The 27,253-nt window shown below is 34.1% G+C and overlaps 8 protein-coding genes, 1 long non-coding RNA gene and 1 pseudogene across 21 annotated transcripts; 7 read left to right on the forward strand and 3 right to left on the reverse strand.

Moving 5' to 3' along the window:
- Window positions 1–1,234: 1,234 nt before the first annotated feature.
- On the forward strand, window positions 1,235–2,623 carry LOC104700106 (uncharacterized). Its single transcript, XM_010415570.3, has 3 exons — window positions 1,235–1,461; window positions 1,585–1,682; window positions 1,839–2,623. The coding sequence occupies exons 1-3, from the start codon at window positions 1,378–1,380 to the stop codon at window positions 2,467–2,469; spliced, it is 813 nt and encodes a 270-aa protein (XP_010413872.2). The 5' UTR covers window positions 1,235–1,377; the 3' UTR covers window positions 2,470–2,623.
- Window positions 2,624–2,663: 40 nt separating this feature from the next.
- Window positions 2,664–5,064, reverse strand: LOC104700105 (uncharacterized). 2 transcript variants are annotated; one of them, XM_010415569.3, is made up of 3 exons: window positions 4,521–5,064; window positions 3,920–4,380; window positions 2,664–3,146 (listed from the first exon to the last, which is right to left on the reverse strand). In XM_010415569.3, exons 2-3 carry the CDS (start codon window positions 4,171–4,173, stop codon window positions 3,089–3,091), a joined length of 312 nt encoding a protein of 103 aa, XP_010413871.1. In that variant the 5' UTR covers window positions 4,174–4,380; window positions 4,521–5,064; the 3' UTR covers window positions 2,664–3,088. The 2 variants fall into 2 exon arrangements, with proteins under 2 accessions (XP_010413871.1, XP_010413870.1); XM_010415568.3 differs by having other exon boundaries at window positions 3,920–4,985.
- A 1,083-nt stretch (window positions 5,065–6,147) lies between these two features.
- LOC104700107 (actin-related protein 2/3 complex subunit 2B) lies at window positions 6,148–8,661 on the forward strand. 2 transcript variants are annotated; one of them, XM_010415571.3, is made up of 10 exons: window positions 6,148–6,390; window positions 6,673–6,739; window positions 6,828–7,035; window positions 7,112–7,290; window positions 7,385–7,462; window positions 7,555–7,687; window positions 7,794–7,885; window positions 7,979–8,035; window positions 8,141–8,186; window positions 8,278–8,661. In XM_010415571.3, exons 1-10 carry the CDS (start codon window positions 6,332–6,334, stop codon window positions 8,496–8,498), a joined length of 1,140 nt encoding a protein of 379 aa, XP_010413873.2. In that variant the 5' UTR covers window positions 6,148–6,331; the 3' UTR covers window positions 8,499–8,661. The 2 variants fall into 2 exon arrangements, with proteins under 2 accessions (XP_010413873.2, XP_010413874.2); XM_010415572.3 differs by having other exon boundaries at window positions 6,244–6,390; window positions 7,205–7,290.
- Window positions 8,662–9,480: 819 nt separating this feature from the next.
- On the forward strand, window positions 9,481–11,035 carry LOC104700108 (putative peroxygenase 3). Of its 6 annotated transcripts, none has more exons than XM_087458167.1 (6): window positions 9,481–9,676; window positions 9,879–10,028; window positions 10,126–10,211; window positions 10,313–10,407; window positions 10,498–10,623; window positions 10,738–11,035. In XM_087458167.1, exons 1-6 carry the CDS (start codon window positions 9,574–9,576, stop codon window positions 10,895–10,897), a joined length of 720 nt encoding a protein of 239 aa, XP_087314293.1. In that variant the 5' UTR covers window positions 9,481–9,573; the 3' UTR covers window positions 10,898–11,035. The 6 variants fall into 6 exon arrangements, with proteins under 6 accessions (XP_087314293.1, XP_087314296.1, XP_087314298.1 ...); XM_087458170.1 differs by having other exon boundaries at window positions 9,488–9,676; window positions 9,851–10,028; window positions 10,107–10,211; XM_087458172.1 differs by having other exon boundaries at window positions 9,488–9,676; window positions 9,851–10,028; window positions 10,113–10,211.
- Window positions 11,036–11,077: 42 nt separating this feature from the next.
- Window positions 11,078–12,199, forward strand: LOC109125384 (uncharacterized; annotated as a pseudogene).
- A 545-nt stretch (window positions 12,200–12,744) lies between these two features.
- LOC147940774 (uncharacterized) lies at window positions 12,745–14,035 on the forward strand. The gene is made up of 2 exons (XR_015561857.1): window positions 12,745–13,514; window positions 13,607–14,035. It is a non-coding gene; the product is annotated as an uncharacterized LOC147940774 (long non-coding RNA).
- A 1,092-nt stretch (window positions 14,036–15,127) lies between these two features.
- Window positions 15,128–16,762, reverse strand: LOC104700110 (uncharacterized). 5 transcript variants are annotated; one of them, XR_015561861.1, is made up of 3 exons: window positions 16,456–16,762; window positions 16,035–16,139; window positions 15,128–15,583 (listed from the first exon to the last, which is right to left on the reverse strand). XR_015561861.1 is itself a non-coding variant. In XM_010415574.3 (3 exons), exons 1-3 carry the CDS (start codon window positions 16,613–16,615, stop codon window positions 15,501–15,503), a joined length of 369 nt encoding a protein of 122 aa, XP_010413876.1. In that variant the 5' UTR covers window positions 16,616–16,762; the 3' UTR covers window positions 15,128–15,500. The 5 variants fall into 5 exon arrangements, 1 of the variants encoding a protein (XP_010413876.1); XR_753516.3 differs by having other exon boundaries at window positions 16,035–16,156; XR_015561860.1 differs by lacking the exon at window positions 16,456–16,762 and adding an exon at window positions 16,259–16,429 and having other exon boundaries at window positions 16,035–16,156.
- Window positions 16,763–18,247: 1,485 nt separating this feature from the next.
- Window positions 18,248–21,017, forward strand: LOC104700111 (putative peroxygenase 3). 2 transcript variants are annotated; one of them, XM_087460216.1, is made up of 7 exons: window positions 18,248–18,268; window positions 19,258–19,447; window positions 19,665–19,814; window positions 19,939–20,023; window positions 20,122–20,217; window positions 20,303–20,428; window positions 20,553–21,017. In XM_087460216.1, the coding sequence occupies exons 2-7, from the start codon at window positions 19,345–19,347 to the stop codon at window positions 20,710–20,712; spliced, it is 720 nt and encodes a 239-aa protein (XP_087316342.1). In that variant the 5' UTR covers window positions 18,248–18,268; window positions 19,258–19,344; the 3' UTR covers window positions 20,713–21,017. The 2 variants fall into 2 exon arrangements, with proteins under 2 accessions (XP_087316342.1, XP_087316341.1); XM_087460215.1 differs by lacking the exon at window positions 18,248–18,268 and having other exon boundaries at window positions 19,100–19,447.
- Window positions 21,018–21,157: 140 nt separating this feature from the next.
- Window positions 21,158–22,330, forward strand: LOC104700112 (large ribosomal subunit protein uL14x/uL14z/uL14y). The gene is made up of 4 exons (XM_010415579.3): window positions 21,158–21,301; window positions 21,565–21,849; window positions 21,949–21,990; window positions 22,090–22,330. Exons 1-4 carry the CDS (start codon window positions 21,289–21,291, stop codon window positions 22,170–22,172), a joined length of 423 nt encoding a protein of 140 aa, XP_010413881.1. The 5' UTR covers window positions 21,158–21,288; the 3' UTR covers window positions 22,173–22,330.
- A 107-nt stretch (window positions 22,331–22,437) lies between these two features.
- Window positions 22,438–25,976, reverse strand: LOC104700113 (uncharacterized). Its single transcript, XM_087458173.1, has 3 exons — window positions 25,381–25,976; window positions 23,022–24,749; window positions 22,438–22,912 (listed from the first exon to the last, which is right to left on the reverse strand). Exons 2-3 carry the CDS (start codon window positions 24,663–24,665, stop codon window positions 22,736–22,738), a joined length of 1,821 nt encoding a protein of 606 aa, XP_087314299.1. The 5' UTR covers window positions 24,666–24,749; window positions 25,381–25,976; the 3' UTR covers window positions 22,438–22,735.
- Between the last annotated feature and the right edge of the window lie 1,277 nt (window positions 25,977–27,253).

Consider the following 27,253-nt stretch of genomic DNA (forward strand, 5'->3'; position numbering starts at 1 on the left):
ATTTTTTAACAGCTAAAAACAAAATTTTCGGTTTGGATTCATACCAATAGAATGATAACCCTCGATGAATAGATGGTTGTATACCTAGAGACTGAATATAATTAAATATTAGAATGATTAACAAAATATATCAAACTACAATAAATTTTTCACAGTGATGAGACGTCATATCTAACAAATTTTCTTTTAACTAATACAAATATAAAAAAAATTTGAATACAATGATGAGAAGTTATTTATATATAGATTTCTAAAGATGTAAACATTTGAATAGACACAACTGTTTGTAAAAGACACAACTATATATTCAACAGACGCAACTTTTTAAAGAGACGCAACTGTAAAAATTTTCTGTCAAAAATATAAAATAAAAAAAATTTGAATACAATGATAAGAAGTCACTTGTATATAAATTTATAAAGATGCGAACATTTGAATATACACAACTGTTTGTAAGAGACACAACTCTACATTTAACAGACGCAACTTTTGAGAGAGATGCAACCGTTGAAATTTTCTGTCAAAAAGACGCAACTTTTTAGATATATAAATATATATTTTACGAAAAGGTACTACGAAAAATCGCAACTATTGTTGGTATTTTTTCAGATTGTTATTATTATATTTGAATACAATGATGAGAAGTTATTTATATATAGATTTCTAAAAATGCGAACATTTGAATAGACACAACTGTTTGTAAAAGACACAACTCTATATTCAACAGACGCAACTTTCTAGAGAAACGCAACTGTAAAAAAATTCTGTCAAAAATATAAAATAAAGAAAATTTGAATACAATGATGAGAAGTCACTTATATATCAATTTATAAAAGATGTGAACATTTGAATAGACACAACTGTTTGTAAGATACACAACTCTACATATAACAGACGCAACTTTTTAGAGAAATGCAATCGTTGAAATTTTCTGTCAAAAATCTATATTTATATATATTTTACGAAAAGGTACGACAAAAAATCGCGACGGTTGTTGGCATTTTTTCAGATTGTTATTATTATATAGATTTGTTTTGGATATGCATAGAAAAGTAACAAATAAAATGCTTTTAATTTGGCACAATGAAAAAAAATTTACTTGGCACAAACTGAAAAATAAAAGAGGAATCCAATAATTGTGTTTGTCTCTTCTTCTTGAAAGAACCAACCAAATAAAAATAAAAATAAAAATGAAATTACAGCATAAACTCCGTGAGCCCACCGTCACTTTCATCCGTTTGAAATCCCAACGTTCCTATTTCTATTTCAAAGACACCACTCAACAGAGGCCAAAACTAAAGCATCTCTCTCTCTCTCTCTTCTTCCTCTCAACAATCAAAACCCCAACAGAGGAAACATCACCAAAACAAAACAAAAATGGGATGTTTTATGGGTTGTTTCGGTCTCTCTTCCAACAAAAAACGCAGAAGCTCCATCAGGAAGATCCTTCCTCGAGATCAAGTAAGCTTCTTTTTTTTTTTTTTCATTTCTCCAATGGCAATAAGTAAAAGAACACTCTTTCTTTCATAAAAGGTTAGGTTTTTTTCATTACTCTGATTTAGAACCCTGACTTTTTTCTTGCAGAGAATCTGTAGCTACGAGCCTCTACTACATTCTTCAGATCCGACAGATTTCAGTACTTTTGTTGATAACCCTCAAAAGATCTCGAATTCGAACCTCAGGTCAGTGTTCTTAAGGACTTTGGATTTACTTAAAAACTGAAACTTTTTTAATTTTTGATCTGAAAATCACCAATCTGATAACCGGTTATGAAAAGCCAAAATCAGAACCGGTTTTAGCAGTTTTTAAAATGGGATGTTTTATGTTTGGTGTGTCAGGGGTGAGGTGGAGGAGGATGAGGAGAAGAAGAAGATGACCAAGAAGACGAGGAAGAGAGTCAGATTTGATTTGAATGTACAAACCTATGAACCTATTGTACCACCAACATTTGAGAATGATTGCAGTGATAATGAAGAAGGAGAAAGAATCAAGGGGTCCTCAGTTATCGATAAGAAACCAGAGGATCTAAGCTGTAGACCAGTGTATCCTTCAAACTATCGGTACCACAATTGCGTGACTAGTTTTGAAGATGAAGATGATGAAATGGGTTATGGAGAGAGTGATTTGGAGGATGAAGACTATTACACAGATGATGAAACCGACTATGAAGATGATGCTGATGATGAAGAAGAAGAAGAAGAGAAGGACCAGGATGTGACTCCTCTTTTGAATCCTGTGGAGAATCTTGCTCAGTGGAAAGCGGTTAAAGCAAGGCCGGTGAAACTTAAACGAGAAATGAAAGAGAATGTTGAAGCGGATAAGGATCATCATCAAGCAACCCCGCTACTGAAGGAGATAATCGTCAATGCTAGCCTTTCCAATTGGATAGCCTCACCAAAGAGTTATCATGGGAATGGTTCATCAAAGAGATCCCCAATTGTGGATATCACCAACATGGAGAACAGGTGATTCAGAAGAAGAAACGAAAAAGTGTGTTTTGTTGTTCTGTCTTTTGTACCATTTCTGATTCTTTTTGTTTGCATCAGTTTCCTCATTTCGGGTTTATTTTTACCACTTGTTTCTGCAACTATATATCTTGAAAAAGTTGTGACCTTTCAAAGTTTTTGCATCTGCTTATGAGTAAGGATTACAAATACTAGAAGAAGAGGAAAAAATATCAATTTGCTGCATATATGTACTTACAACTTAACATGTGTGTATGTTGCAGAAAGACATACATAGTTTACTATCAAAAACCTGTCAAATCAAACAGCACTCAAAGATCTTCGATTTGAAGATCAGCCTCTATTGAACAATAGAGCAGTAAATAATAATCTATATACTCACACTCCTGTCACGGAGATGAGACGATCGGATATATATAGCTTATGAGTCTACATCCCTTGTTTTTGTCTGGCTTCTTGTCACAAGTCCTGAGCACAAAATCAGACAGTTACATGATTGTGATGTCACTCGCTTAAGTTGGTTCGTCTTTCCTCACAAAAATGATTTCTGAAAAGAGGTCAGATACAAGGACGAGCTCATTGTTAACTCCATGTTAAATGGTGGTTGATAGCGGATTTGAGGACTACATAATTGTGCAGATGCATGAATCTGATTCATCATCATCTGTATCGCTAACTTCGCTGCAACCAAAAAAATGGAGACAGACGTAAGATATATAGTTGTTTTCAGTTACCAAGGAAACAAACAACAATGTAAGAACGTAAGTTCTTAAACAGAAGATAGCTACTCTATTGGAGCTATAATAGAGGGACTACCAATATGGAACATCAAAGAGATGCTAACAACAATCTGACTTCTACAATCTTTCCCAGTAGTATTTGTTATTGTTCCTAGACCGGTCAAATGAAAAAGGTGTAGTAAGTACGTTTGTGTTCAGGGTTCTTTACCAAAATTCAGATCTCACAATCCCAACAAAAATAAAGTGAATGACAGGGTAACAGGTTTGTTTCGGCTGAAGGGACGTGCAGTAAATTGTTACCACAGATAGGTGCACAAACGCTAAAGAAATTTGCAATCAGCTACATTACAAAGGCAAGCCTAACGGTTTCTCATAGGCTAATCAACAAGAATACTCAGCTAAACGAGTTGCAGGTCAGTGCTGACAAATGATGAGAAACGACTTTAGCAATAACAATAAGAAGTTTTCTATTGAAACCATTCCTAAACAAAAAGGCCACCAGTCAAAATTTAAAGAAGCACACTACTAACTCCTAAGGTTTACAATATGGATCCTGCATTTACAATATCATTAACATCTAAGCACCAAACCTAGAGCAACCAAGCGAAAACAGAATCCCAATGAGTTCAAAATAAGGTGGAAAACAAAAAAAAAAACTTGAGATAACAGAAGAATCCAACAGAGATATAGTTTGTAAGGGATGATCATATGTACCTTGGTTCATAAACTAAAACCTCAGCAAGATTGTCTCCTTTGTTGTCATTCCACTGCACAGTCCTCTTAATCTTATCAGTGCTTCTCGACATCATCCCTCCTTTCCTCGGAGGCAATAAACATTGTGACTCACTACTTTCTTCTTCTTCTTCCTCAGAAATCTGATCTTCAATCTCACTGTTATCTAGACTAACAACAATAGCCTTATTCTCACACCCATTAGCTTCTTTACCCTCTCCACGAACCGTATCCATAGCAAATCTTTTTCTTAAAAAACCAATCTATGGAAACTAGACCACCCCAAGTTGTACCAATCTGGAGAAGACAAAAGAGAGATCTTTGTTTCCTAATTCATCTCATTCCATAAACCCTAGCCATTGACCCTCAATTTCGCTCGAAAACTCTGGATCCCACCCCACAATCAAGTATAAAAATTGATTCAAAAGGTTTTGAGTTTGATCCTGTTACACAAAAACAGAATGCAAAAATTATGAATCTTAAAAACAAACCCTAACCACCAAATCCAAAGAAGTCAACGCTTTGGATTCGAGATCCGAAACTAAAATCATAAAACTTTGAAATGAGAAAGCTTTTAACTTACGTCGTAAAAAAAAATTCAGAGTTTTTGCTTTTTTTTTTTAATTCAGATTGACGAAACGGAAAAAAAAAAAAAACTCGAATTTTCTTTCTCGGGGCAAAGAGATGGAAACTTTAGCATCAACAGCAAATACCCATATCGAATTCAAAATCCAACAATCCAGAAAACCTCGAAATTCCCAGTTTTTTTTTTTTATTCTTCCTGATCCGATAACGAGAAAAAAAAAATAAGGAAGAGAAAAGAAAACAAAAAGGGAAAGTGAAGGATTGAAATCTGAGAGACGCGTTTCTCTCTCAGCTGAGTTGTGATTGGGTCTGCTCTGCTCTGACAAACAAATTGATAAATACAATTTCGTTAAACAGTAATTAACGGTTTAGATTTTTTAACTTGAGATATTTGTAGATTGATTTGAGGATTAAGCTTTTTTTTTTTTTTTTTTGGCGCACGGTAGGTAATCTCGTTATGAGTTCATACACTTTGGTTGCCGTTGACTAAATATATTTTAATTGACAAATTTGCATTTTTTTTTTGGTAATAACAAATTTGCGTTATTTTAATTACTTGTTGAACTTTTTATATGTTTTAATTTAATATGCTTTGAATTTTTCGTATATGTTGACAAATTCAGAATATACACCTATAGAAAGTATAATCAAAAACAAATTGAATAGACGTCTTACTATATAATATATCTTAGCATCTGTATATTTTTTATTTGACTATGATTTTTTTTATTTTTTGTGCAAAATGTGACTATGATTAATTTATCTGGTTTTAAATTATTAAAAAAAAAAGAGTCGGGGTTAAAGAGTTCAATGGGTTATCTTACAAGTTGTATTATCAACATCAATTTTAGTATTGATGGTCATGATCATATAAACAAAGATAAATTATTTTTATAATTAGAAAAAGTAGTGCACTAATCTACTATATATATAAGAAAGACACTAATCTACATTGACCATTCTTTTACGCCTAAGTAAACCTCACCTAGGAATAAAGATGGATGGTGAGGAGTTAAATTACGTACGGGTGGGGAGATATATGTTGGTAAAGTCAAAAGCTTGTGGTTCGTGTGAAACCGACGCTTAATGTTCATTGGATTAGCTTGGCTTACATTTCAAGTATTGCTCTTTTAATGATAAGGTCCACATAAGAAGAAAGAGGAAACCACTCAATTGATGTTTTTTTTTTCTAACACTAGAAGTTTTGACTTTGAGGTTGAAATACACATTATTATTTCTATAAGTCAAGAAACAAAGATCAGTGAGAAAAATATTTGACTCTAGTTACGATATAAAAATTAACATGGTTTAATTATTTAAGATGTAATCTAAGTTTCTGACAGGAAAAAATAAAAAAAACTCAGTTCAGTTTAGCCTATTTGTTAGATTCTGTTTTCCAATCCCGATAATAATAATAAAAAAAAGAACATCAGATTCTTTCTTTGTCACTATGCGACCGTGTGAATCGACGTCCATCAAATCCCACAGCTTTAATCCAACGGCTGACATACCGTTAAGACTCTTTATCAACGAGGCCAATGTGTTTAGATTGGACTGACACACAGTACATCCAGAACTACAGTATTGGATTTTAATGGCAGGTATAATAGCTAAATGTTTTGCTTAGAAACAAGATGAAAATGATTGCAAATTAAAACTGACAATTTACTCAACCTCCAATAAATTCACCAACACACATACAAACAAGAGAAAAAAAAAATCCCCAATTAGTCTCACCCACACACAGAATGAACCTATAAATAATAATTGTACCGTCAAGTTTCTTCGGAGAGCTGTTTCATTCCAAGTATGGCATATCTTGAAAGAGCATCTCCAACGTTAAAAGAAACACTCCTCAAGATATATCGGTAAGCCACTCTCTATGGTCCAAATTAATTTCTCGTTTTATTTACTAGATAACAATCTTTTTTTCGGTTTAGCTTCATTCAAAATGATTTGATCTTTCATCTTGTTGGTAAAAGTTTTAGTAAACTTGGATTTTCAACTCCAAATCAATTGATAGAAGTGGGATAGATAAATATAATTTATAAATTGTTGTTAGACTCATATCTACGTCCAGTGACATCATAACATAATTAAAATCCATTAAAAAGTAATATAATGTGTCATTGTCCTTGAATCCATGGCAGTGCTGAAAAACCTATCGAGGTCGATCAACATTTCCACGAGTTTGGTTCGATTCAATATCACATCAAGGTATATATTTTTGCGTCTCCCTTTTTTTGTTTGCTTATTGGACTATATTTACTGTAACAAATATGAAATATATGATTTGGGCATCCAGTACTCGGTTTCGGATCCAGATATTGTGCATGTATCGACCTCGACGTTGCTTGAGACACAAGGAGCAGTAACGTTGAAGGAGATTTCAAGTCACACTTATGAGGTGATTACAAATATTGCAGTTGGTGTGATTGATATTGTTGATCCACCAAGGTTAGGGTTTCAATTGACCCTTGCGCTTCACCTTGACAATATACCACGTGGCAAAGGTAATTAGCTTGTAGTATTGTAATTAAAATTTTCTTAAATTAAAAGTTTTCTTCATTTTTACTCTTTCAACTTCAGAAGCGATCAAAATCATAACAAGGATTTCCGAAATACAAGCGTTAATATTAAGTAGCCAACTTAAAGAGATGCTGAGAAAATTAAATTTTCAAGGTGATTCACAAGCGATGAACAACAACAACAACAGGCCCATCAGGATTGTTTATCACCCAAGTGAACCTTTCTACGTCTTTAAACAGGTTTATTTGAGTTACATATATCCAACTAAATAATATGATCGACGTCAAAATTTTCTCGAATAAAATTTAAACTATCTTGAATTATTTTTTTCAGCCGGAGAAAATTACAGCCGTGTTTCCAATGAATTTTAAAGATAACTCGGATGTGGTCATTGCCACATCGTTCTTCCAGGTAAATTACAATGAATGCATCATACACGTTGGAGAAATATGCATTAAGACATTAGTTAATGTTGAAAACATTAAATTTTGGACAATGAAAAGGAGTTAGTGGAAGTGGGAAGTCAAAAGGAAATGGGAAAGGCACCACAATGTAGTTGGTCACCAATACCTCCTCTCCAACTTAGAGGAGAACCGGTCCAAGACTTAACCACCAATTCTGGTTTTGTATCTTTTGGTACATTTAATTTGTTTCTTTTTTTTTTATCTGTTTGATTATCAAACTCATCTAACTTCTTTTAGTATTATATGCACGATTTTCAACCAATTGTTCTTATTGGCAGATATTACTTCACGGCACGTTGAAGGAAAGAGACTAGACAAAACGGTTTGGAATTTGCTAAATTTCTACGCATACGTTAAATATCATATTAAGGTACATTAGTGATAAATTCTTGTCAGAAAAAAACATTCGATAATTTGTATTCTTGTAACTGAAAATTCTCAACCATATTTATTGGTTAAATAGTGTTCGAGAGGATACATACAGAGAAGAATGAGAAAAAGAATGGACAGTTTAGTTAAGGTATGTTAATAAATAATATTACACACACACGAAATTACAACAATAGTAGACATTTCATATACCTTAAGATAACTTATTTTTGTAAAATTTACATTATATACGCAGCTGCTAGATAACACAAGCTTAGAAGAAGAAGCTGATCATCAAAAGGGTATCCTTTTTTTTTTGTTCCAAACCATCTAATATTTAGGTTTTTGTAACAATATTTTAAGTTTATATTTTTCATTGCCTTTAATTTGTAGAAAACGGAAGATGCAATTACGTAAAGGAGTTTGTGAAGGTACCAAAAGGCAAATTGATGATGAAACAACGATGCAAGGAGATGACAAGGAGAGTGAAGATAAGTAAGTTCCGGATCAAAATCAACGGTTGTGCTCGATTTCGATTCAATCAACGGTGGATATTTCTTCCCAAATTCTCTTCGAAACCCTCAAATAAATCATCATACACAAAACTCGACTAAGTAATCTCTTAACTCTCGATTTGTCTTTCTTGTGATCACACGCTTCAAACTTGACTTTGCGGAGCAATGCATTGATGAAGTATAGTTTTCTGACGATAATACTAAATTTATATATGTTAATTAAAAACAACCAAAATAAATCAAATCAAGAGTTGGCATTGAATGCTGCAAGTTCTTACGTAACAGTTACTATACATTTACAGTATGTACAAGTACCAATGTACCATACAGTATTCACTCTTTTAAATGACTTATAATTTTATGAATTTTTGAAGAGAATCTTAGTTATTTTGTTATGAAATATTATTTGCGCATCATACTAATTAAAAAGATACTTATTCAACCTCACACGGCAGCACACATAAATCAACAATCGTTCCAGCAACGTGCATGGGGACCATATGTGGGTCACTTTACTCCTCATTTTTTCTCTTGCAAACAATAATTTCAATCCCATAACTTTCAGGCATGTCAGCATCTTTGATTCTACCTTCTAACCCCATATTGATCAAGAAGTTCAAATTTGGTGATTTGCTACTCACTGCAATATATCAATATTGATTAACCGCTTATGGTTATATTAATTAATTTAGGTAATTTTTAATCACTCAAGATTTTTGTGAAGGACGAGTAGTGGTTTTTGTCCAAAAGAAGCTGTAAAATATTTGCTTTGATGGACGTCCCATTCAAGTACTGTGTTCCACAGAATTAGATGAAGTCAACAATTTTATATATTTCTCTTCAATTCCTGAATTACGATGAAATAGATAACACATCGAATAAGCACGTTGTTGTTTTTTTTTCCACCGATCTCCTCATGATTTAAAACTGTATTATATTTTCAGCAAAATGAAAATATCCACGTGGATGGGCCATATTATATGATCATATTGCTTGTCGTCTTTGTTTTCTCTTAACCACAAAGTCATGACACGTGTCATTTTTACATATCGTCCTTCTTTACATATAAAGAACCCATGGCCATACCAAAGTATCAATGTGTACGTCATTTACCTAAGAAGAAACTGAGAGCATCTTCAATTATTCACACTTGCGAGAGTAAGAAAAAGAGAGAATGGGAGGGGAGGCAGAGTCTTTGGCCACGACGGCGCCTTTAGCTCCGGTAACCGCTCAGCGAAAAGTACGGAACGATTTGGAGGAAACATTACCAAAACCTTGTAAGTGTGATTTACGCGAACAAAAAAAATCACATCATACTAATGAGTAATAAACATGATAATATCAATTTTTTCATACGTTATTGTGAGTTAACGAGCATTCTGATATTAATACTTTCAAGTTTTTTTTAGATTATTAATAAACAAATGTTTGTATGTTTTTGTTGTTGTTAGTTAATTATAACTGATAATTGAAAAACAGATATGGCAAGAGCATTAGCAGCTCCAGATACAGAGCATCCGAATGGAACAGAAGGTCACGACAGCAAAGGAATGAGTGTTATGCAACAGCATGCTGCTTTCTTCGACCAAAACGGCGACGGAATCGTTTATCCTTGGGAGACTTATAAGGGTAAATTAATTAACCTTTTTTGATCTTCAGAAAAGAATGTAACTCTTTCATTATAACAACAAGGTAATTATTTTAAAGAAAAAGGAAAAATTTGTAGGATTTCGTGACCTCGGTTTCAACCCAATCTCCTCTCTCTTTTGGGGCATACTCATAAACCTAGCGTTTAGCTACGTTACACTTCCGGTATGGAAAACAAATTCTAAGACCCTTCCAATTTCATTTTAATCATAACAATATCATTTCTATGATCTATATATTAAACGTTGTCAACTTTATATAATTAGAGTTGGTTGCCATCACCATTATTGCCTATTTATATCGACAACATACACAAAGCCAAACATGGGAGTGATTCAAGCACCTATGACACCGAAGGAAGGTAACATTTAAACATACACACAAAATACTTAATAACTTCTAATGTGGAATTTTCAAGATACCCAATCCGTAAAATTGCTATTAACTGTAGGTATGTCCCGGTTAATCTCGAGAATATATTTAGCAAATACGCGCAAACGGTTAAGGATAAGTTATCATTTAAAGAGGTTTGGAACTTAACTGAGGGAAATCGAATGGCAATGGATCCTTTTGGATGGTAAGTACCAAAAACATTCTTTTGGTTCTTTGTTGGATGATACATGCATGGACGGTAACGGGTATAAAACCAAACTAAATCGGCCGGTTTTAATTGTGTTGGTTGTGGCTGCAGGCTTACAAATAAAGTTGAATGGATACTACTCTATGTTCTTGCTAAGGACGACGAAGGTTTCCTTTCTAAAGAAGCAGCGAGAGGTTGCTTCGATGGAAGTTTATTTGAATATTGTGCTAAAAAGAATAAAGAGAGAGCCAATTCTCGCAAACAAGACTAGAAATTTGTAAAGCTTTTTGAATAGAAGCATTGTGTAATTAGCTTCGTCTTGTTACTCAATTTATGGATTTGTATAATACGTTTCTAATCTATGTATCAAATTATAAATAAGAAAATACGTTAGAAAAAAAATTAAAAATTTGTTTAGTAATGTTTACCTTGTTTTGGGTCGGTATAAAATATTGTTATTTTAGATAAGTAGATGTAAATTAATTTTAGAATATAGTCGTGAGAAATTTGTTGAAATTAAGAATTTGTTTAATATTTTGACTGAAATGCTTCATGGGAGAAACCTTCTAACCGGAGAATTTCTGGAAAATGGAGAATGTCACCTCTGGTAGCTGGGTATGGAAGAGCATATGCTAGCTATGTCCTCTGGCTAGACAGTTTATAGTGTGCAGGTTGGGCACAAGTATCACTTGCAACTTCTGGAGTGATAACTGGACGGGTCTGGGGCCACTACTAGAGTTAGTAGGAGAGAGGGCATCGGCGGTTACGGGCCTTCCTAAGAATGTAACTGTGGCAGATTCAGTCAGAAATGGTAATTGGTGGATTTGCGGAAGTCGTAGCAGGAATCCTTTAATTTTGTTGGTAAAGGCATGCCTTCCGGATCCATCTGTGGTGAACATGGAGGTGGATGGGGAGGATGATCAGTTTCTGTGGAAAGTGGGTGATGCAGAGGCCTCAGACAAGTTCTCTACAGCGAGAGTTTGGGAGTATTTACATCCCCCAGGGCAAAGGGTGGATTGGTATAAGTCTGTGTGGTTCAAGGGAAGGATTCCAAAAAATGCCTTCATCACTCTGATTGTGGCAAGGCATTGACTTCATACGAGGGATCGGCTTATAGGATGGGGATTGGCAGTCCCATCTTTGTGTTTATTGTGTGCTCAACAGGATGAAAGTAGGCAGCATTTATTTTTTGATTGCAAGTTCTCAGGAGAAGTTTGGAGATATTTTTACTCAAGGGCTGGGGTTTCTCCTCCCATATTGTTTCAGGAGGGACTAATATGGTTGAAGAATCCTTGTGCAGATCAGAATGTGGTATTGATATTACGATTGGCCTTTCAAGCAATCGTTTATTTACTCTGGAAGGAGAGGAATTCAAGGTTACACAATGCGGTTTCCCGGCCCTCGGGCGTGTTGATTAACGAGACCAAGGTTATAATCCGAAGTCGCTTGGAACCTTTCTCAAGATCTCAGGTCCCAGGTTTCATTTCTCCGGGAGATACAACCTTAGTTACTTGGTTTCGGTTGTTTCAAGACTAACGTGCTCTGGAGGTGATCATTTGTTCATTTGCTTTTCTCTCTTTTTGCTGTAGGTGTTACTCATATAGGAGGCACTGCTGTATGTTCCGATATCCCTTTCAAGGAAAGTAAGGTATGAAATGAAATTTAGAAAAGAAAAAAAAATGCTTCATAGGCTATGATAAACCTTAAAAGGCCTTTAGTTGAGGTTTGGGGTTTAAACCCTAATATCCCTTCTTCTCCTTCACTTTTGCTTGAATCACTCCCATGTTTTTGGCCTTTTGGGTGAATATGTGACGGCAATACGTTTTTTATATTTAAGATCCTTTTGTTGTGTTATAATTTTATGAATTTTTGAAGAGAATCTTAGTTAATTATCTTGGTATGAAATCCTACTATATTAATTGAGAAATACAAATATAAAACTAACTTTAAAATGTGTAAAAAATTGGACAATTGACAAAAATAGCACACATTTAAGTTTTTGTTCCAAAACTAGCACACATGTTCAAATATTCCAATTTTAGCACAAATTTTATAAAAATAAATATTTTTAATTTTGAGAAAAATCTAAAACATATCTTCGATCTATTATCGATGTAGTGTTCTCTTAGCTGAAGACTCTTTCCTCCAATCCTCTCAAAGTCATTGAAATCTAACAAAACTCGTGACACCCGTTAAAGATCCAAGCAGAAGCTGCTGCTCCCACCTCACTCTTCAACGAGATTAATGAGATTTTAGGTTCAGATGTTGTCAAACCAGATGAGACTACGCGGCTCAGATCCCATGAGTCAGGACCAGTTTCTTGCACGCAAGGTGTTTGTGACTGCAACGGGATTTTCAGGCGAGAATAAAGAAGAGGCTAAGAAATTTGTTGTTGAAGAAGCTTATTACTTCATTTCATTGCTTATTACTGCATTACCATCACCGTTCCATCATTTATTCGCATCTTCGTGAGCCACGCTAAACCCAAGTCAAAGCGAACCAAAATCGGTAATCGTTGCTTATGTCGCTATTGCATAGGGGTTATTGTTTGGTTGCTTATCAATTGTACGCTCGAAGGAATCGAAGAGTTTTGCTGCTTTGATACGATGTCTTTACTGATGGCGGGAGTTCCAGGACCCGAGTTTATATGTTTGGTTACCGGGTTGAATCGGAAAACCGGTGTTTGATTTTGGAGAGGAGAGTTACGCTAGTTTGAAGTTGAGTCTTGGATTGTCTGTGTAAGGTGATAATCTGAAGGAAGTGAATGATTCGGTGACGTGGAATTTGCTAAATGGAGAGTTTTAAAGAGGGAAACGTTTGAGTCATTGAACTTATCTGATAACACTTTTAAAAGTATCAAGGAGATGGGTTTCCAACCCTTGACTCAGGTTACAAATTTGTATGTGATGATGATTATCTCTTTTTTTTTTAAGAACAGTGACGATGATTCAAATTTGTATAATTTCAACATTTTTTGCAGATACAAGCTAAAGCAATTCTACCATTGATGAAGAGGAAAAATGTGCTTGGAGCTGCTAGGACTGGTTCTGGTAAAACCTTAGCTTTTCTTATTCCTGCGGTTGAGTTTCTTTACCATGTCCGCTTTACTCCTCGCAACGGTACAGGAAAGATCCCACAAAAATCTTGGATTGTATCCTAGATTTCCTTGAAAATTTAGGAAGGATCCCACAAAATATCAGGAAAGCTTCTATTAAATTCAGGACGAGCTTCATAAAAAGTTAGGATTTCATGAGGACACTAAAAGATTTTTTGGCTTTATAGTTTTTTCTTCCTTTGTTGTACGTTCGTGTGTAGCTTGCAACCACATATACTATATTTCTTTGTATGTTATTCAATTTTTTTTTGTAATAATGCTGAGCTTTTTATATTGAATGTTTTCTTGTTTTATGAATTCAATTTTTTTTTCATAAAATCATTATTCATAGATGCTTCTTTACACAATTCAAACTTTTGTTGATAACTCTTAGAATATTTTCTCATGTTCTTGCAACTTCAAAAACCAGCACCTAGCACTCTTTGAAAATTCACAAAGGAATCCATGACATTCAGGAAAGGGTACTAGAATTTCTGGATGACCTTCATAAAAAGTATTGGAGTTCATGATGAATTTAAGGAAGACCTTCATAAAAAAATATGGACATTGGTAAACATCAGACAAATGAAATTTTTACCCTTCACTGATAGAGTAATCTTTGTCATATTGGGATTTCATAAATGAAAATTTATTCATGAAAGATTGAGTGATGTTTAGGAATGATTCTTTTGAATTTAGGACGACTTTCATAAAAAAATGAGCTCTGACATTACGAAAGGTATAATAGAGTGTAACCGGTAAGCAAAGCTGTTCATTTGCAGAAAATATAACAATAAACATTAATATAGGTTCACACCAAGCTGGATGCAAACAAAATTATTTTAGGAAGGATTGAATGATGTTTAGGAAGGATCCTTTAAAATTCATGATAGCTTTCATAAAAAAAAATTTAAAAGGCATGGGCATGATTGCACAACCAAAATTGATGGTCGCATGGGCATGGGCATGATTGCACAACCAAAATTCATGATAGCTTTCATTAAAAAAAAAATTAAAAGGCATGGGCATGATTGCACAACCAATATTCATTGCAATTCAGAAGGATCTTCATGAAAATAATGTCTCAATATATTATAAGAAAATTAAATATTTAAAGTGTTTTCTAAATTAATTTCAGAATGATTGAAAACAATTAAGAAATGATTCACTTGTATTCTTGAGGGATTCAATAATATTGGCCCATATATTGTCATATATAATGTTTTAGGAAGTATTCAATAATATTCATGAAGGGTTTTTTAAATTGAGGAAGACCTTCATAAAAAAGCTGAATCTATCTCTAGAACCATCAACGACCTTCTTTTTCTATTTCATATTGAGACAACAAACATTGATCCACAATTACAACCTGAATAAAAGACACACACGTATACACTAGTAAAGAAATTGAAACAAAAATATTCCAATTTCATTAAGATCTAACCGAGAACAAAAACACACAAAAAAAACTAAGAAATAACAAGTACCCACAAAGCCAAATCGTTGGAGACAATATAGAAACATACACACATTACACAGTGTGAGATCATAAGATGTGAATGGGCAAACATTTCTTTTATCGATTTCTCATTTACTAACTTGACATTCTCTGTGGCTGCCACCCACTTCCTCGTTGTCGTTGTTTCTCACTGAACACATTGGAACCCGCAAGATTAGAAGCCTGAATCTAATGTCATCTGGTCTTACTACTCTTGCAAGACCTTCGATTGCTAATATTTAGGAAGACCTTCTTTACTTTCAGGAAGATATTCCTAAAAATTCAGAAATCCCAAAAATGGTGATTACTAGGACCAGAAGATTCTCCACCAATGTACTCCACCTCATCAACACTACTAGCCGACTCTGAAAAGTAACACGACAAATATTAATTTGACCATTCAAACCTGGATACACACATTCAGCTCTGAGAATCTTCTTTCATATCATCATGGCATAAAAAATAGGATTTCATCATGAAACAAAGGGAGTGGGTTAAATCAGACTCATTGTTGAGATGGACGAGTTTCAAAGCTAACTAATACACAACCACGAAGTGCTAAATCCAAGACATCGACTTTGAAGTAAGCAAGAAATAGATGAAAAGGGGCATACTAGAGGAGTTCATGTTGGCATATCACATCATTACTTTATCGTTTTAGAGACACTATTTCTCTTAGCATTGTTGCAAGCTCCTACAGTAAAACACAAGGAATGTAACAATAATCTTCTAAGAAAGACATTGTAAAAAAAACTGAATCTTAATTCCATGATGCTCAAGATGCGTAGAGGCTTGTCTATAGCCTATAAAGAGTACCTTCTTTGCTGAAGTTAGATTCAACCAACAAGCCAACTAAATCTTCCTCTTGAATCTCATCATCATGCCCCTTAGCGACACTCTCCTCAAAATCATGAACCACATCTTCTAAAACAAGACACCTAGCTAGCATTACAATCATACCCAAATACAACACAATTGAGAGTATGTATACGTTCAGTCTAATTCCATCAAAAGCTTAGTAGCATTTCTAAACTAGGTACCGTTATGATTTCTTTCTTGTTTAGCGAATTTAATAACATGAACATCAAATTAAGCTAGAATTCTCTCTCTAAATTCTTAAAACAATCCAACAACGCTTCATATTTGCTATTGCATCTCATCTCCATTGATTCAAATTCAGAACCGATAAGCACCCATCCTTCACTTTATCCGATGAACTGTGGCTCAAAATCGTCACCTATGTTTTCAACGTCGTCACGAACTATCGATCTAGAATGCTCTATGTTCCTCCCTCCGCCGCAGTTATAAACCGAGACCACAAAATCACATCTGATTTGACCTGGACATGAAACAAAAACGGAGCTATGAATCTGAATTCGATTGGTAATGAACTCCATGAATCTATGATGAAATCATTTGATTGAAGCTGCAATCGATGAATTTATCACTTAATTGAAAGATCTGAGATTGGAAATGAAGATCTCATATTGGAACAAGCTTCACCGGAGAAAGCTAAAAGAGATCGTGAGTTTGATTTTTTTAATAATAAATTTTGTTATTTTAGTTAAATATTTAATATTCACAAATGCTAGATTTGGAATAAATAAGGTGTGCTAACTTTAGAAAAAAAACCTAAAAATATAATATTTTAGGGTATTTTTCTAAAAATTATATTCAATTGTCATTAGAAAATTTTAATTAAGCTTAGTTAATTATTTAAATAAAGATAATTAATTAAAAAATAAAAAATGATGACAGACCAAATATAAAAATCTAGAAAAAAAATTATCTTTCTAATAAATTATGGACGAAATTACTAAATATATTTAAATATATAAACTAATCAGAACTTCAAAAACTATGGTTTTATATCCAAGTACACAATATAATTATTTTTAATAATTAAATTTCAAAGATTTTGTTAAGATTTCAAATATGATTCTCCTATCATCTTTATTTCTTTTATTTACAAATTGTTTGGAATTTTCATATAATACTAATAATTAATAAAATGCATATCTTTTTCTGCATGTGTTGTGATTTGAATTTTTTAAAACGAACATATATTACTCAATCTATAAAAAATGTGTGTTTTAATTTCCACATTGGTGGGTTGATAAAACTAAATTTATATAGATGACAAATTATTAATTTTTATTTGTTCACAATTATAGTATTCAAATTACTACTTCATATTTCACAAAATAATGATGCAAATTCAACAAACAAACAATATAAAACTGTAATATACGTCAAAAATAAAATACTATAATATTCTAAAATAATTATTATTCAAAAAAACTAATAGATTTACAGAATAATTAAAATAAATATTATTTCAAACAAAATAATTTTTCAAAATAATTATAATTTTTATTATTATATTAGAAATATTTTTAAAAATGTTGACTCGTGTTTAAAGCACAAAATATCTCCTAATACTGTATCATTTTGCCTATCACATACCAAATTTTTTACTTATTCCTATGGGTGGGCGTTCGGTTTTTCGGTTTGGTTTCGGTTCAATTTTTTCGGTTTACGGTTTTTTTGGTTTTATAAAAATTGAACCATATAGAAACCATATCTAATTCGGTTTGTTTACGGTTCGGCTTTTTTGGTTTATGGTTTTTTCGGTTTTATCAAAAATGAAACCATATAAAAACAATATGTATAACGGTTTGGTTTGGTTTCGGTTTGGTCCCGGTTTTTAACGGTTATTCCATACTTTAAAAAATAGATAGTTGATACATAACTAAAAAATAAGCATAAAAGTAAAACCCAAACATAATTCAAAAAAATAGAATCCAAATATAGTTTTGTAAACCCAAATTCTTAATTGAAATTTAAACTTTTTAAAAGTAAAGACTATTCAAAAAAGAAAACCAGAAAAAAAAAACCAAAAAAAAACTTTGAGATCAATAACTATAAGCCCAATAATGAAAAAAATTACTGATATTGTTATACAATATAAATTTATAAGTTGAAAAAACTAATTATATATAATTATCCTAAATTTTTTATAAAAAACCACAAAAATCATTCGGTTTTACGGTTTTTAACCAGACCAAACCTAAACCAAATGATTAATTAAAATAAAAACCAAACGGATTTTTAGACTTAACCATAACCAAACCAAACCATTTATTTCGATTTAGTTCGGTTTGGTTTTTCGGCTTTTTTGCCCACCCCTTTATTCCACCCTCTCACACGGCAGCACACATAAATCAGCAAATCGTTCCAGCAACGTGCATGGGGACCATATCTGGGTCACTTTACCCGTCCTTTTTTTTCTCTTGCAAACTATAATTTCAATCCCATAACTTTCAGGCATGTCGGCACCTTTGGTCCTAACTCCTAACACCATATTGATCAACAAGTTCAAATTTCGTGATTTGCTAATCACTGCAATATATAAATATACGATATTGATCAACCGCTTATGGTTCTATTAATTAATTAATTGGGTAATATAATCACTCAAGATTTTTGTGAAGGACGAGTAATGGTTTTTCTGTCCAAAGAAGCTGTAATATATTTCTTTGCTTTGATGGAAGCCCCATTCATGATGTGTTCCATAGAATAAGATGAATTCAATTCCCGCAGACAAGACTACGAATATGATTTTATATGTATTTCGCTTCCTGAATTGCGATGAAATAGATTTACACATCGAATAAGCACGCGCGTTGCTTTTTATTCCACCGATCTCCTCGTGATTGTTAAATTCAGCAAGATGAAAATATCCACGTGGATCGGTGGATGCACCATATTATATGATCATCTTGCTTGTCGTCTTTGTTTTCTCTAAACCACAACGTCATGACACGTATCGTCCTTCTTTACTTATAAAAGAACCCATGGCCATACCAAAATATCAATGTGTACTTTTTTTTTTTTTTGAAAATATGTGAATTTCATTAAACATAATGTTTGCTGAAGTTACAAAAGCGGGATACAAGCATCGTCCCTTGCTCAAAAAAATAAAAACAAAAAAGGAGCAAAATGGGCCAGTCTTAACAAAAAATCATTCGGTTTTACGGTCTTTTGCCTAAGAAGAAACTGAGAGCATCTTCAATTATTCATATAACACTTATACCCAAGAGAGAGAGACAGGAAAAAAGAGAGAATGGGAGGGGAGGCAGAGTTTTTGGCCACGACGGCGCCGTTAGCTCCGGTAACCAGTCAGCGAAATGTACGGAACGATTTGGAGGAAACATTACCAAAACCTTGTAAGAGTGGTTGTCCATATTAATTAAGTAAAAACCAAAAATATCACACCGTACTAATATACTCGTTTAAAATATTAACTTTAGATACTTTTTTTCCTACGTTATTGTGAGAACATGAGCATTTTCAAATTAAGTACCTTTCAAAGTTCTAAAATAATAAACAAAGGTTAGTGCCTGTGTTTTGTTGTTGACTGTTATAACTAAATATGAAAATCAGATATGGCAAGAGCGTTAGCAGCTCCAGATACAGATCATCCGAATGGAACAGAAGGTCGCGATAGCAAAGGAATAAGTGTTATGCAACAACATGCTGCTTTCTTCGACCAAAACGGCGACGGTATCGTCTATCCTTGGGAGACTTATAGGGGTACATTAATCAACCTTATATATATTTTCTTTAATCTTCAGAGAAGATAAAAAAAAAATCAAATGTTTAATCATAAAATGTAACTCTTTCATTATATTAAAATAATTACAAAAAAATATTGTAGGATTTCGTGACCTCGGTTTCAATCCAATCTCCTCTCTATTTTGGTGCATATTCATAAACTTAGCGTTTAGCTACGTTACACTTCCGTTATGGAAAACAAAATTCTAAGACCCTTCCAATTTAATTTTAATTAATAGCTATTATTTTTGTATGATTAATATAGTAATAAAACTTTATGTAACTAGAGTTGGTTGCCATCACCGTTATTGCCTGTTTATATCGACAACATACACAAAGCCAAACATGGGAGTGATTCAAGCACCTATGACACCGAAGGAAGGTAACATTCAAACATCTATAAAAGATACTAGATAACTTCAAATGTAATAATTCATGGAACTCAATCCGTAAAATTGTGATTGTAGGTATGTCCCGGCTAATCTTGAGAATATATTTAGCAAATACGCCCGAACGGTCAAGGATAAGTTGTCATTCAAAGAGGTTTGGAACCTAACCGAGGGAAATCGAATGGCAATGGATCCTTTTGGATGGTTAGTATAAAAAAAAGGCTTTATTTGATTCTTAGTTGATGATACATGGACGTACGGTAACTGGTATAAACCAAAACTAAATATATCGGCCGGATTTTGTTGTGTTGGTTGTGGCTGCATGCAGGCTTTCAAATAAAGTTGAATGGATACTACTCTATATTCTTGCAAAGGACGAGGAAGGTTTCATTTCTAAAGAAGTTGTGAGAGGTTGTTTTGATGGAAGCTTTTTTGAGTATTGTGCTAAAAAGAATAAAGAGAGAGCCAATTCTCGCAAACAAGACTAAGAATTTGTTAAGCTTTTTGAAGAGAAGCATTGTGTTATTTAGCTTCGTCTTGTTACTCAATGTATGGATTTGTATAATGTGTTTGTAATCAAAGTTATAAATAAGAGAAGATGTTAAAAAAAAAAAAACTAATTAGAGAATTTGTTTAATTAATATTAAGTTTTTGGCTTAAGTAGAACTTCTTCATTATTTAGTTTCGTCTTGTTACTCAATTTATGGATTTGTATAATGTTTTTTTAATCTATGTATCAAAGTTCTATAAAATTTTAAAAAAAATGAAATTAAGAATTTATTTAGACGTTTAATAATGTTTACCTTGTTTTGGCTCTGTATACAAATGTTGTCATTTTGGATAAGTAGATGTAAATTAGTTTTAGAATATGGTCGTCAGAAATTTGCTGAAATTAAGAATTTGTTTAGTAATAATGTTTCATGATTGAAACGCTTCATGGGCTATTATGGGCCTTAAAAGGCCCTTAGTTCAGGTTTGGGGTTTAAACCCTAATCCCTTCTTCTCCTTCATTTTTTGCTTCTTCGATCAGTCACCAGTAACCCTAGAGCTCGGAGCCGTCGAAAATGTCGAAGCGAGGTTTGTCTTTTCAATTCCAAGCCTTCCTCTTTCGTATTTTGTTACATTTTTTAGTTTCAGTTTTGAAATTGTTCGAAAGTTTGAACCTTTTATCTCGATTTCTTCTCAATTGAAATCTACACAGATCTGATCTATTCATCTACACAGCTCATTTACAACATATGACATCAAAAGTAGTGAATTTTGATAATACTCATAAGATGATGTTTCCTGGAAAACAAAACTGGTAAAATGATTTTGAGTGGTTGTTTTGATTTGATTAGGACGTGGAGGAACGTCTGGTAACAAATTCAGGATGTCACTTGGTCTGCCAGTTGCAGCCACAGTGAACTGTGCAGACAACACTGGTGCTAAGAACCTTTACATCATCTCGGTTAAAGGTATCAAAGGTCGTCTCAATCGGTTACCTTCTGCTTGTGTTGGTGACATGGTTATGGCCACTGTCAAGAAAGGTAAGCCAGACCTCAGGAAAAAGGTTCTTCCTGCTGTCATTGTTAGGCAACGTAAGCCATGGCGCCGAAAGGACGGTGTTTTCATGTACTTTGAAGGTAACTTTTGCATTCACAATCTCTTGTGTTGAATTAAAACATGAGTTTCTTATGGTCATAAGATTGATACTGATTTCGATTCTTTGGATGGTATGGTAGATAATGCGGGCGTGATTGTGAACCCTAAGGGAGAAATGAAAGGTACTAGTTTGTTTATTTGATCAGTGCACTGTCAAAACACATATTGTCATTACTACATTGTTTCCTGAAACATGTGTTGGGTTTTTTTTTGTATCTAAGGTTCTGCGATTACTGGACCCATTGGGAAAGAGTGTGCTGATCTCTGGCCAAGGATTGCTAGTGCTGCTAACGCCATTGTCTAAAGATCGTATCATCACTTTTGCTGGTTATGTTATCTGTCTTCAACGAAACTCGAAGTAGTTGATGTTTTTTTGGGTGTTTTAAGTAGAGACAAGAATCTTTTGTGAGCTTCAGACATATTTAAGTCCTGGTTTCTAAGAGATTTTTCTTAGTTTTTCCACTTTTCTTGTTTTACTTATATGAAATCATTTGATCTGCTTTGACAAGGTCATGATTAAAATGGGTTTGAAAGTTTATAAGTTCAAGGTAAATTGGCAGAATAAACTCTATACAAAACCAGATTATCATAATTCTCAAAACCAGAAGTCAGAATTTACAATTCACACACCCCTTTTAAAAACAATACCAAAAGCCCACATATGATTCCAGTAAAGAAGAGAGGCACTGATTTACTTTCTATAAAAAATAGGTTTAAACAGAAAGCCAAAAATAAACACAAAAAAATAATAATCATAATTAAATAACTACTTCTTTTGTAGAATTGTAGATATTATCAACTCAAGAACTCACTAAAACTATGAAGGCTGAGTTTTGCCTATCTTTGTGCAATCCTTTCTTTTGCTACTTAAGCTTTTGTACACTTCTTTGACGACCATGGCCGGAGTCTCTGGCTTTGGCTATGAATGTATGCTAAAGCAATGGAAAAAGATTGCAAAACAGATATCTTCGCTTGATATTGAACGAAGTAGAGACCGTCTCGAACATTCATGATCCTTAATCCAGGACTTCCCTCCATCAATCCCTGATACAAATAACACAATAAATTGAGTCAACATGACCAAGATTGAGTTTCCCTCTTGTTAATCTATGATGTATGGTTGAGAAAATGGTATATGGATCTTGAATGTTACCTCTGCGAAGAGCTCAAAAAGATTGCACTGGCCTTCATTTTGGTCTTTTCGTGTTTGGCCTTTAAGGACACTTATGGGGCAACCCACATCCCATCCAGAGCAATCACAGTATCCACCGGACTTCCATCTCTGAATCAAGCTCGACGGACCACCGTTTCTATTTCTCGGCCCTCCGTGAATCCCTGAAGGAATCACAACATCTATGCTTGTCGAATGCTTCACATTTTTAGAAGCATCCATGGTTCGAGCTAAGGGTGTTTTCTTGAGAAACTTCATGCCCCAGCCTCCAACTTTTTCGACTACTCCTTCTTCTTCTTGTTCTTCTTCTTCCACGAGAAACTGTTCTCTCACAACAACAGCTGAGGTTTCAAGATTTGGTGGAAGATCGTTATCTAGCAAACTTACAGGTTCAAGATCGTGGTCTGGTTCCTGAATTGGCTCCCAAGAACAAAAATCCGGTGTGGAGCTTGTTCTACTGAATCTAGAGATGCTTCTTTGCCTTGAAGTGCGTGTGGTGTTTTTTATCGCATCAACTACTTTCTTAGGCAATCCTCTGCTTTTCCTAATACCATTGTGGCACGGTATCTGCGGATTCCCACCACTGTTGAATAGAACAAACTGTCTCTCTACAGTTTTTTCATTTGTGGACGAGACAGAAATCAAAGTAGATACATTTAGTTTACCAACCAAATGTTTCTGTTCAGATCCGCGGCCTTTCTTCATATGGATCAAATACGAATAGTCTAGCGAACTACGGTCGAACCCTGACCCAACACTACTAGTGCTTAAGCTAGCTACATAGACCTCTTTCTGATCATCCAATGAGAAAACAAAATGAGGCGTCTTGTTGTCTTTCATAGTGAACTGAAGTGCTCCTTGAGAAACTGTTGAAGACGGAGACCAACAGGAAGAAGATTGATCCGAAGAAGATGAGCTCATTGAGTTTGTGCTGGACAAAGAGACCGTCTTTTTGGGCATGTAACCAGATTGATAACTCTGAAACTGCGAATCCAGGGCGTCTTTTACCTCTATCTTCCTCACAACATCATATGAAACCAACTTGTTTTCACCATTATTGTCTTGACTTGTCCTGCTACTCATATCATCACCATCTAATGCTTCAAGATCGTGTAACAAAGGCTTAGTAACCATATGTGTAACCCTCCTGCAACCTATGATTGCACGGCTAATCACTGGGCTGCCTGAATCATCTACCAACGGAAGATCAAACACAAGACGAGCAGCATTTTCTTTGGGGATGACAGGTGAATCGAAGTGACTTGAAGAAAACCTCATCTTTGGTCCTACAAGATTCAAAGAAAGGCTGCAACTGGCTGACTTAAACGCACTGATGTGAATCAACTCGAGGCATCGTCGGAGATACTTCTCGTCTAATGACACCAGATGCCTTGGGATCTTGTAATCGAAGAAACTAGTGGCACGAGTAAACGAACCTTTGGGACCGTTTTTAACAATCTGCAACCACTTGCCACTATTCGAAACTACACTACATTGCTGCCTTTTCTGGCTCAACAAGGTTCCTGACTTCAATAAACCATTTTCACCAGGCGGATTCTCATCAATGCTCAGTGAATCTTCAAGCTCAGAATCATCCTTCTGAGAATCAGGACCAACACTCCCCATTGCTCTTAAAACAGAAGCCGAGAAAATAAATCTTAATTCCCCATTCTATTAAACGAAGTACACGCAAGAACACTTCCAAAATATCTGAAAGACAAACATGAACAAGAGTAGATGAGAGAATATAACACAATATTCGCAACAAGATTTTAGCTTAACATACCAACTCTGGTGGACACAAGACATATGTTTGGTACTACTATTGAAACTATGCAGGATACCAAAATGTACTATGAATCTGCACTGTTTCAAACAAAAAGCCGAATTTGAGACTCTTAATGCTACAAAGCTAAATTTGCTGAAAAGTCAAGAGTTTTGTTTCTTTTAAATTATACCTAATCTCTTACCTAAAAGCAACAAAAAGCTAATAGAAAAAAAAACGAAGAACCCTACACAAATTGATAATCAAATAAAAGCTTGAATTTTTAGATGTGCCCCATTAAATTGAATCAGAGGAAAAAAAAGCTAAAACTTTGATTGGAGTTTCCACGTTTGAAAGATACACTCGAGGATTAAGCCACCTAACTCAAGTAAACAGAGTAAATTTTTCACTCAGGATTGGACCTAGAAACTAAAATTCTCTCTGTATCACTTCCTCTACCAAAGCCAAATTCAGAGTTCATGGAGTGTTGATGCTGATATAGGTAGTAAATTATACAAAAACACCAAGAACAGATTCTAAAAATAAAATAAAAAAACAAATCTTTAAATCTTGTACCTGGATAGAAGAAGAAGAAGAAGAAGTTATTGGATCGAAGAGTAATCTCTCCAATGGGTTCCAAAAGCAATATCCTCCGCCAATTCTGGATAGTTGCGATCTTCTGTATCTATTTAAGAGGAAACAGAGAAGAAGAAAAAAAGCAAAATTTATCCTTCTTATAAGCAATTATGAGTTGTGGGGGAATAAGAAGAAAGTGGGAAAAGCTTGGAGGAAGCAAGAGTTTTTTTTTTTTTTTTTCTGGGTTTCTAACGAGAGAGAGAGGAAAGAGTTGGGGTGGTGGTTGAAAACGCAAGAGCTATTGATATGTATGAAAATTGATGCACAAAGCTGAGTCACAAACTAAGACAGGGTTCTTCAAAATAAAACTTCTTTATTAGATAATCTGTTTAGTAAAATTACAAGTTTCACTCAATCAATTATCTAATCTCTCATGTTCATGGATCTATACCCAATCCAAGAATCTCTCAAGACAAACCCCTTAGTCCCCTTAAGCGTTATGCTTTCTTACAAGAACCCACATAACCTTAATGTCTAAGAATTCTCTTGCTCTTTTGTGCTCTCTTCTACAAAGTCTTAGTCCCCTATTTATACACAATAGGTCGTGGCCATACAAGCTTAAATTTCTATTCTAATCCTAATAGGAATTGCCAAATCTCTTTGCAAATTTCCTTTTCTTTTATGGAATAGGAAATTCTTCATCATGTTTCCTTTTCTACTAAAAAAGAATCTCTTCATGCTTCTAGACTCTTTTCCAAGCTTCTAGTCTTCATAAACTTCATAGTTTGAATGTTAATCGCCTTAGCTGCTAACCTTCTTTCAGCTCCATGTTATCTGCTTCGTTGAACTACTTCTTGTAGTACTCTGAACTAGTGCAGCGACTACATCAACATCTTCATCTTCATCTATGCCTTTCATAAATGTCTTTTTTTTTTTCATCTTGTTGTAAAACTCAGTTAAGAATACATCAACAATCTCTCCCTTTCTTATTGAGTTTTACAATCCAAGCTTCACACTACTACTTTGATGATCTCCAAACTCTCCCTTAATCTCCAAGTAAATATCTCTACAGCATCTAAAACTCAATCTTCATAACACCAACAATCTCCCCTTTGATGATTGAGTTTTAGAACCAAAACACATACTTAATGCTCAGATGAAAATGTCATTCTTTGTTTTACATCTCCCCCTTTTTAACTTTGTGTGTCTCTCAAACTCAATATAATTCCAGCAAAGAACTGAACATCAAAAACCATCTTCTTCTCCTCCTGTTTTTTTATTTTCTGGGCTTTGATTTTGATAATGCAAACAATATATTCTCTTCTTATATCTTCTCCCCCATGGATGTAGCGCTCTCTAATAACCAGCAGAGACAAACTTTGGATCTGATTTTGAAATATTTCCTTTAAATCCAAGACCATATCGATCAGTTTTGCCAATGTTCAGAATATGATCCAACTGTTTTGTGCCATTATTAAGCATTCTCAAATTCTTTTGAGTTTCTTTAAGTTGTATTCTAACTTGTAATGCTTCTTCTTCTTTCTCTACAGCATATTTTTGTATTTCTGCAACCTTAGCCTCTAACTTGAGTCTCTCCCTTGTCAACACTGAATTCTCCTCAGCTAGTTTAAGCCATTTATTATACAACATTGTGTAGTTGACACTTTTTACCTTGCTGCAATCTTCTGTTGCAGGTTCTGTTGTAGTTGTAAGTTCAATAACCGTTTCAGTCTTAGCTGCAGTTTCCGTCGCAGTTGCATTCTTTGTAGCAATTACAGTTGCAGTCTCTGTTGCAATTGCATTTTCTGATGCAGAATTAGGATTTTCTACACATTCACGTTCTGTTGCAGTTTCAGAGTCAGTTTCAGGTTTC

The sequence above is a fragment of the Camelina sativa genome, chromosome 7, assembly GCF_030686135.1.
Source record: "Camelina sativa cultivar CO46 ecotype springtype chromosome 7, ASM3068613v1".
NCBI classification, from domain to species: domain Eukaryota; kingdom Viridiplantae; phylum Streptophyta; class Magnoliopsida; order Brassicales; family Brassicaceae; genus Camelina; species Camelina sativa.

Bases quoted from the DNA above. Each gene is read 5' to 3' on its own strand.
- LOC104700106 (XM_010415570.3), top strand. From the start codon at position 1,378: ATGGGATGTTTTATGGGTTGTTTCGGTCTCTCTTCCAACAAAAAACGC. The intron at 1,462-1,584 runs GTAAGCTTCTTT...TTTTTCTTGCAG, and splicing joins AGATCCTTCCTCGAGATCAA to AGAATCTGTAGCTACGAGCC. The intron at 1,683-1,838 runs GTCAGTGTTCTT...TTGGTGTGTCAG, and splicing joins ATCTCGAATTCGAACCTCAG to GGGTGAGGTGGAGGAGGATG.
- LOC104700105 (XM_010415569.3), bottom strand. From the start codon at position 4,173: ATGGATACGGTTCGTGGAGAGGGTAAAGAAGCTAATGGGTGTGAGAAT. The intron at 3,147-3,919 runs GTACATATGATC...TTTTGGTTGCAG, and splicing joins GTTTTAGTTTATGAACCAAG to CGAAGTTAGCGATACAGATG.
- LOC104700107 (XM_010415571.3), top strand. From the start codon at position 6,332: ATGGCATATCTTGAAAGAGCATCTCCAACGTTAAAAGAAACACTCCTC. The intron at 7,036-7,111 runs GTAATTAGCTTG...TTTCAACTTCAG, and splicing joins CAATATACCACGTGGCAAAG to AAGCGATCAAAATCATAACA. The intron at 7,463-7,554 runs GTAAATTACAAT...GACAATGAAAAG, and splicing joins TTGCCACATCGTTCTTCCAG to GAGTTAGTGGAAGTGGGAAG.
- LOC104700108 (XM_087458167.1), top strand. From the start codon at position 9,574: ATGGGAGGGGAGGCAGAGTCTTTGGCCACGACGGCGCCTTTAGCTCCG. The intron at 10,212-10,312 runs GTATGGAAAACA...TTATATAATTAG, and splicing joins TTAGCTACGTTACACTTCCG to AGTTGGTTGCCATCACCATT. The intron at 10,408-10,497 runs GTAACATTTAAA...TATTAACTGTAG, and splicing joins ACCTATGACACCGAAGGAAG to GTATGTCCCGGTTAATCTCG.
- LOC104700110 (XM_010415574.3), bottom strand. From the start codon at position 16,615: ATGGAGTTCATTACCAATCGAATTCAGATTCATAGCTCCGTTTTTGTT. The intron at 16,161-16,455 runs GTGACGATTTTG...TTGTAATGCTAG, and splicing joins TGACGACGTTGAAAACATAG to CTAGGTGTCTTGTTTTAGAA. The intron at 15,584-16,034 runs GTACTCTTTATA...GTTACTTTTCAG, and splicing joins ATCTAACTTCAGCAAAGAAG to AGTCGGCTAGTAGTGTTGAT.
- LOC104700111 (XM_087460216.1), top strand. From the start codon at position 19,345: ATGGGAGGGGAGGCAGAGTTTTTGGCCACGACGGCGCCGTTAGCTCCG. The intron at 20,218-20,302 runs GTAACATTCAAA...TTGTGATTGTAG, and splicing joins ACCTATGACACCGAAGGAAG to GTATGTCCCGGCTAATCTTG. The intron at 20,429-20,552 runs GTTAGTATAAAA...GGCTGCATGCAG, and splicing joins GCAATGGATCCTTTTGGATG to GCTTTCAAATAAAGTTGAAT.
- LOC104700112 (XM_010415579.3), top strand. The intron at 21,850-21,948 runs GTAACTTTTGCA...ATGGTATGGTAG, and splicing joins TGTTTTCATGTACTTTGAAG to ATAATGCGGGCGTGATTGTG. The intron at 21,991-22,089 runs GTACTAGTTTGT...TTTGTATCTAAG, and splicing joins CCCTAAGGGAGAAATGAAAG to GTTCTGCGATTACTGGACCC.
- LOC104700113 (XM_087458173.1), bottom strand. From the start codon at position 24,665: ATGGGGAGTGTTGGTCCTGATTCTCAGAAGGATGATTCTGAGCTTGAA. The intron at 22,913-23,021 runs GTAACATTCAAG...TATTTGTATCAG, and splicing joins TTTTTGAGCTCTTCGCAGAG to GGATTGATGGAGGGAAGTCC.